The 8,058-nt window shown below is 38.4% G+C and overlaps 1 protein-coding gene across 1 annotated transcript; it reads right to left on the bottom strand.

Moving 5' to 3' along the window:
- Positions 1-568: 568 nt before the first annotated feature.
- On the bottom strand, positions 569-6,598 carry LOC107723105 (low-density lipoprotein receptor class A domain-containing protein 4-like). The gene is made up of 4 exons (XM_016531620.1): positions 6,455-6,598; positions 4,026-4,076; positions 877-1,915; positions 569-675 (listed from the first exon to the last, which is right to left on the bottom strand). Exons 1-3 carry the CDS (start codon positions 6,566-6,568, stop codon positions 1,364-1,366), a joined length of 717 nt encoding a protein of 238 aa, XP_016387106.1. The 5' UTR covers positions 6,569-6,598; the 3' UTR covers positions 569-675; positions 877-1,363.
- Positions 6,599-8,058: the final 1,460 nt, after the last annotated feature.

Here is an 8,058-nt window from a genome sequence, read left to right as displayed (position 1 = left end):
ACCACAGATCAGCTGGAGTCTGTGAAAGCGGCTGAAAGTGTCAGTGGTGAGGATAGATGAGAGTAGAGCAGACTCTCTGTATTCTGTGCCTCTTTTAGATCAAGGTTATTTTAGGCTGGATCAGAGATTTTTCTTGTGCTGAAGACAGACAAGATCACTTCCCTCCGGTAGAAAGCTCGCACTGAAGCATATGATCGGAGCTACACGAAAACGACAGTACAAACAGTAAACACATATCACCCCCCCTTCCCCACTACCCCATTCCCAGACTTCTCTCTGGTGCGTGCTGGGCAGCAGCTGGTGTCAGGGTCAGGTTCACTCTGGCCGGTGTCAGAGTGAAAGCAAAGGCAACAGGACAGAGGATTGCTGGGTAAAAATAGGTATTTTCAAAAATGCCCATCACATTAGCCCTTGACTTCACCACATTTTAAACCTGATTAATTCTTGTTGGGGACTAGATTATACAACATGCAAAACAGGGTTTTTAAAATCCTTTGAACACACTGGCATTTTGATTAGAAGATTATGCCAATGAATGTCTATGTTCTGCTATCAAACAATAGTGCAAAGTTCAGAAAAGGGTTTTGATTTAAATGTATAACAAGTCTTTAAGACAGTCAACGCCCCTATGACACCTTCCTCATAAACCTTGGCACTAGGATTTGGATTTTCACCCTTTTATGCATTTGTTTTGTTCAGAATGTCTATGTTCTGCTATCAGCTGTAAGGTGGAGGTGGAAAATGTGAACAATTAGTGACTGATGGGTTGTCAAAAAAAAAAAATACAGAACTGGATTATTTTATAGGATCATTCCGTTTATCAGTTTTGACTCAAAAACAAAAGTGCAAAAAGGCATGATATGGTAAACTTAAAACACCCTTTTATGCATTTGTTTTGTTCATGCTGCACAGATCTCGGTCTTTGAATTAAAAAAAAAAAAAAAGAAAAAAAAAATTCTATCCACACAGCTAGTATATCACGTGTGGAGGGGGGGCATTCAAGAGGAACACAACAATAAAACCAACAAGAACAACAACAACAACAAAAAGCCTGTCTTGTGCGCGAATAAATTTCTCTAAATTTGTCGGCTATACAGAAGTAATACAGAGCAATAAAGGTGGGAGACTCCGGGCAGTGCATAAACCCCAGTTTTAGCGCAGCTGGTTTGAGAAAACAAATGCAATGTTTTCTTTCGTAAGCTCAGCTCCATATTGTTATTTAAAAAAAAACAAACACATGGTTTCACTTTCGTCACGAAAACATTAAGCGCTGTTGTGCACGGGAGTGTCAAGAGGGAGAACCCATTCCCTTTATGGGTGGAGAGTGATCGCAATTGCCCAAACGTGTGCTAGCCCCACCCCCTCACACTAGCTCCTCCCTTTGTTGGCCTTTGCTCAGAGCTATTGTGCTCTCTGGGCTGTTTAAATCTGTCCGGCCCCTGGGCGGAGTCTGCACAGTGACGGGGATGGGCGGGTTATTGCTGTGCTGGTGGAGGTAAAGTACGATGCCCGACTGCTGCCCAATTACTTGACTGTATGCGGGCGGAGGGCCCTCCATGCGTCCATGGGTACTGGAGCTGGCCGCGCTGATCCCAGAGTTGCTACTGGGAGGCCGCGGCCCACCTCCACCCCCTGAACTGTGCATGTCAATGAGGTCGCTGTCGAAGATGGTCCGGTTAGGCGGGGCGCGTACCGACTCTCGGTTGAGCTCGAGCTGCTGTTCGGGGTCTCTTAGCTGCAGTGTGCAGGGACCCTGGTACGGTGGTGGCTCCTCTCCGTCCGACAGCGAGATGGTGGGCGGCAGATCGATCTCATGCTGCAGGTACGGATATGTAGGCTGGAAACGTCTGAAGCGGTTGTGCTGCATGAAAGTGGGTGCGGTGAAGCGGTCCCTTGGCTGAGGAGCATATACCACCTGCAGAGGAGAAGAGAGGGAATGCAAGAAATAAAATGAGAACATGTCATCTTACCTTTAAAGGATCCAATAAAGAGCCATGAAATGCTAGTATGCAAAACTCAATGCCACAATGGTGGTAGTTCCTTGCAGGGTTGTCCCTTGTAGGGTTTGAACCCACAACCTTACAGTTGCCAGCCTAGACCTTTGATAACTTGGGTATAATTTAATACATTAAGTATTACTGGTGGATATAAAACGTTATGGCAGTTTTCTGTTTTTCATAGCTGCCCATTCCAAGAAACACGATTTGTGTTTAATGATTTGTTTGCAACATCCCTCAATTTACTGTGTGGCATTTAACATGTTTAAAGTGCCCCTATTACACCATTTCGAATATTGTCTTTCGTGCAGTGTGTAATGTAGCTGTATGTGAACGTAAACGATCTGCAAAGTTGTAAAGCTGAAATCTCGGGGAGTTTAATGCGGGATTCACAAAACGCTGGGTCTTGAAAGATGGCTCAGTTTCCAGTTTATTTGGACCAGCTGGCTCCACTGAATCACAACCTGTAAGTATGATAAATAATAGATGTTTATATTTTCTATCGAGCGTTCAAAATATGGAACTATGGCAATGGGTGTATTGTTCCCGACACGCACTGTACGCGGTAGACCAATCACAACAGACCGGGCCATCTGACCAATCAGAGCAGAGTAGGCTCACGGAAAGGAGGGGTTTAGAGAGACTGAATCTAAGAACTGCATTGAATGAATCATTTGAGAATTGTTGGAAAATGAGGTGATATTAAATGCATATTTTGAGAAAATGGAAGTGTTTTTTGACCTTGCATGCATGTAAACTTATATTGTAGGAGACTCCCAAAACAATATTAGAAACCTTAAAAATGGCATAATGGGGGCACTTTAATGAAAGAATGAATCAATGAATCAATAATTAAATACTACTCTACTTATTCGTGCATAAAATAAAGATAATATAAAATAAAATGATATAAATCACACACACACACACAAAAAATAAAAAAATAAATCACATTTCAGACTAGATATCTCTTTATATATATATAGACATATTTTTACGAGTATTATTTTTAATATACAGATATTATTTTCTTGACAGATTCTTATGAGATAATTAAAAATTAATTATCTTATATTATCGGTATAATTAAACACACTTTTAAGCAATATATATATATATATATATATATATTTATATATATATACACATATACATACACATTTATAATTATGATTACATAATTTTATATAGACATTTTTAAAAAGCAAACAAAATTTTGATAAATTTTTAAGCTATATCACTCAGCCTTACACCACATATAAGACATTGTATGACGGAGAAAGAGTCTAGATGCCCAGAGAGAACTACTAGATGCCTTAGAACTACATCCACATAAACCTGGTTTTTCAGCAGACAAAAGTGTGTTCGTTCAACAAAACTGTATTCTACTCATGACACATCCACACAGCTAAATAGTGACTCTTTCATTTCCATATAAACTCACCAGAACTCCAAACTTAAATGGTCCCCAGTCCAGACATTAGTATGCTAATGTGCAGCTGATAAAATATCCTTCATGTGAGTGAAATCTACATATCAGTTGGCCAATGAGATCAGTCTCATTACTGCAGGGGCCACGTATACATTAGAGAGTTTGGGGCTGATGGGAGGCAATTTACACAGATAGACCCTGAGTGTCTGGCCTCTCAGACGACCGTCTAGACACTGCCAGAGGAGGGTGAGAGATTAATGAACTGCTGAGAGGCTGCATCCCGGTGAGAGAGACAACCCCCCACACCGCCACCACACACACAAACAATGAATATATATGCATGTATTCTCTCCACACATTATATTTTATACTAGTGCTATCACTCACAGACGCAGTCTCAGAGACTATCCTCCCTCACATACGCCTACACTGAGAGAGGCACAGGCACACACAATGGCACAAAGACGATACACACTTGAGGAGACTTCACTGCTTGTTACAGGCAGACATGCCATTTATACAAGGAGAACAACAACACTTGAAACAAGGTCCTTAGAGTATAGGACTGAAAACACACACACAAACACTCAGCTTACCTCAGATGCTCCTTGTCTCAGCCCATTATCTGATGGCCACAGAGAACCTTCCTACAAACAAGGAGAAAAAAATGCATAGATATAATATTCAGAATTTTAAGATAGCATAGTCTACCATAAATATCACATAATATTGATACTGAAACATTTTACGTAATAACTATGCAATATTTTTTGTTAACAACTAATCACTGATTAAAGAGGAACATCTAAAATCAGTGTCTAAATATAGTTCACCCACTGTCATAAATGAACATTTTATGACAAGATTAGAAATGTTCCAAAATCATTAACCCAAATAGCATTATTAAAAAAAGTTAATAAATAAATAAATAAATAATATTAATAGTAAAAAATTGAAAAATAAAATAAAAAATCAATTAATATCCCATTTGTTAAACCTTAATTATATCCATATTTAAAATGGCATGGACATTTTAAAAATGCAAAAAGTACATAAAATAACAAAATAAATAAAAGGAAAAAAGAATCATGATGAATGAAGAATGCTCTGTGCCTACATATATCCATATGTAAATTGCATAAATGACATTTAAAACCATTAAACAAACAAAATATAAAATAAAAACTATAAAATATAAATGAAATAAAACGTAAAATAAATAAATAAATAACCATGTTAAATCCTAATTATATCCATATTTAAAATTGCATAGACATAAAAATAAAATGCAAAAAAGTACAGTAACAAAATAAAAGAAATACAAGAAAAGAATCAGACAGAGCCCATTTGTTAAACTCTAACAATGCTCTGTGGCTACATGTATCCATTCTAATTAAAAAACCTAAACAAAACCAGTAAGAAACATTCTCCCAGACATCGCTGGCTTCCCTCCCCCTCGCGTTCCCTCATGAATGAAAATGAAAAGTCTCAGTCATTTAGCAGTCTCTCCCGGGTGCTGCAGTGGGCTGCGTGTGTCTGAGTTTGACTGGCGTCTAGACAGAACTGCTGAATGTAATAAACATGCCCTGGTCTCATAAGGGACATCTCCATTGTGTCTCTTCCAAAGCACACTGCCTTTCTAAAGGAGTAATATATATTGTGTTTTAAATTTATTGCATGTAGTGCATCCAGTAAGATGTAATATGTCCTAATGCAGCATTCAGTTTTCCATGAAAATTCTCTGTGCAGTCACCCATAGCATGAACAACTAAAACCTCTTGCACTCCACAGCATGTTCAATAACATTTAGGGCACGACAATGACTTGTATTTTTGAAGTAAGATAAATGATGTATGATTAATTTCCTGCTGTCTGCCTGGTTAAAAACTGTGCAAACTTTCTGAAATTCATCCCTGGGGTGAGATGAGACACCCACACATGCAGTGCTCCGTCTCATCAGCTCAGTGCACTGCTGCAAGTTATTTTGGATTAGACAAAAATAAGACCTTTCCAGAAGTAAACACACACACACCCCACTCAAGAGACTTTTAGGCCCTGCTGTTTTCTTGTTTTCCAAGATAAAAGCACACCCGCATAAGATATATCAAAGAAGGCTTAGAGATGACACAGCAGGTGAAAAATTCATCTATTCAGTATTAGAAATTGATGTTTCACGGCTCAGCCTGAAAAACATATCAAGGAACTCTGATGTTTATGATTTAGACATAAGATCATTTTAGGTGCTGACCACATATATATATATAAAAACATACTTATAAATACTTAAATACTTTATAATTTCTCATAATTTAAAAGGAACATTTAAAACATCTAAAAGTTCACATACGGTCATAAATGAACATAGATCAGAAATACTAGCATTATAAAAATATTTATTTTTATTTATATTTATAAAAAATAAATAAATAAAATAAAAATAACCTATTTGTTCAGCCCTTATTAAGATGATTTTAGGTGCTGATTCACTTGTTTAGATGATCCTCATGGGCTTTGCTGCTCCTTGACTCTGGAAAACTGTTGAAAATTCTAATATCTCTGTTTTACTCATGACATTTTGATTATACATTTTTCATTCTGCTGCTGATTTACAGAAATATTCTGATAATTTTGGTTTCCTGTTTTCATGCTACACTGCATTTGCTGTATGTTGTTTACATCTGTTCCCATGCCATATCCATTTATTTTCTTCTGATTTGTCTGCTTCTTGTAATTAATTGCTCATCATACTGTTTCCTATTTGCTCATCATGCTCTGTATAGTTACATTTGGTTCTAGAAAGCTTCTATATAAATAAAACATGATTATTGTTTCATGGAGACAGCACAGAGACAGGAAATTGCTGGCAACTTGTGCGTTTCATATGAAACTTCATATGAACTTTTAGGCCTCGCCTGTAACATACATTTTTTGTTTATTCCTGTCCAGGGCTTACAGAAGGTTGTCAAAGTGTTTAATCACTTGGTGCTGCTGTGGTTAGTGCAGAGAGAGTGTGACAGGGTCTTACCGGCTGCAGAGAGAGATCCTGACTCTGTGCCTGACTAGCGCGGCTCAGGAACGACCATGTGGTGAGTTTGTAGTGGTTGAGCAGGCACACGACCACCACGACCATCACAGTCATCACGACGATTATGATCACGATCTGCACAAACTCCAGAAAAAAAAAAAAAAAAAAGGATCCTGTTTACAATCAAAACATCTTTAAAAATTCAATCGCGTTTTGACCAAAAGATGGCAGCAGAGTCAAATCAACATCCATGAAGACTACAGCTCCCCAAATTGGTGATATCATCTTGCAAAAAAAGGTGAGAGCCATTTTGGTTTGACATGGACAACAGAAAGGAAATAGTTGGAAATCTGAGGGCCAATAATGACTTATTTTTCTGTCTGTTTCTCAATTAAATCTATCATGAAGCTTCAGAAGACTTGGAATACAAGTGTACAAGTCATTTGGAATATGACTGGTCGCTTTAGTAGTGCTTTTGTGATCTTGAAAGATCTATGAATTGCCATATGGGGAAAAAAAAGATGATTAAAGAGAAAGTTCACCCAAAAATCCTGCTGTCATAATTTACTCTCCTCATGTTGTTCCAAACCTGTACGAGTTTCTATTTTCAAAAACACTGGACCCCACTGATTGTGATTGTATGGAGAGGGAAAAAAAAAATAAAGTCATTCAGGTTTGGAGTGACATGAGGGTGAATAAATAATGACAATTTTCATTTTTGGATGTACAATCCCTTTAAAATTCTCCTTTACACTGAACGCAAGCAGCGTACGCTATTCTGTCAGCCGCTTTGATTTGAACGAAAACAGCGCATCCGTGCAGCGTGGCTGACACAGAAGAGTGTACGCTGCTTGCGTTCAGTGGATACTCTCCAAAATGGCGCTACGGTGATGCGGAGAGACACAGAGACGGAGAATTGTTGAATAAAGTCGTTATTTTTGTTTTCTTCGCTACAAAAAGTGTTCTCATCGCTTCATAACGTTACGGTTGAACCACTGATGGCAGATGGACTAATCTGACGATGTCTTTCATACTTTTCTGGACCTTGACAGTGTTATTTACTTGGCAGTCAATGTGACAGTCACAAGCCTCCCGGTTTTCATCTTAAATTGTGTTCCGAAGACGAACGAAGCTTTTAGGGGTTTGGAACGACATGGGGTAAGTGATTAATGACAAAATTTTCATTTTGGGGTGGAGTATCCCTTTAATGTTTCATGAAAACAACTAATGGCATACAGGTTTAAGATGACATGAGGGTGAGTAAATAAACAAATAGTTCACCAAAAAATTACGTTTAATGGGCAGTTAATGATGAAACCAGAGTTTCTATCATTAACCAGCTTTATTCCAATATCCTGGCCTGTAAGCACCAAAATAATGAAGGTAAACAGCTTGATCGATGTTTCTTAAAACATGTTCTGTTTGAACACGAGGAACACCCTGCTGGACTCACACTTGCTCTCAGTCAAGAGCAAAACTGTTTCTCAGATGGAAATGCTTCTGGAGTCCACAGGCTTTTCAGACAACAAAAATGAGCCCTCCACCAACTGTGCCGAGGGACCGTTCTGGAACCTCGTACAGTCGAGTAAACCGAACAGAGAGGC

This window comes from Sinocyclocheilus rhinocerous, unplaced genomic scaffold (genome assembly GCF_001515625.1).
Source record: "Sinocyclocheilus rhinocerous isolate Xijiao unplaced genomic scaffold, SAMN03320098_v1.1 scaffold5110, whole genome shotgun sequence".
NCBI lineage: Eukaryota > Metazoa > Chordata > Actinopteri > Cypriniformes > Cyprinidae > Sinocyclocheilus > Sinocyclocheilus rhinocerous.
The sequence above is the reverse complement of the archived record's forward strand: the minus strand, read 5'-3'. Positions and strand labels throughout refer to the sequence as shown.

Excerpts from the sequence above, each read along its gene's own strand:
- LOC107723105 (XM_016531620.1), bottom strand. The coding sequence starts at position 6,568 with ATGACTGTGATGGTCGTGGTGGTCGTGTGCCTGCTCAACCACTACAAA. Across the intron at positions 4,077-6,454 it reads AGGATCTCTCTCTGCAGCCG|GAAGGTTCTCTGTGGCCATC; the intron begins GTAAGACCCTGT and ends CCTTGTTTGTAG. Across the intron at positions 1,916-4,025 it reads TGAGACAAGGAGCATCTGAG|GTGGTATATGCTCCTCAGCC; the intron begins GTAAGCTGAGTG and ends TCTCCTCTGCAG.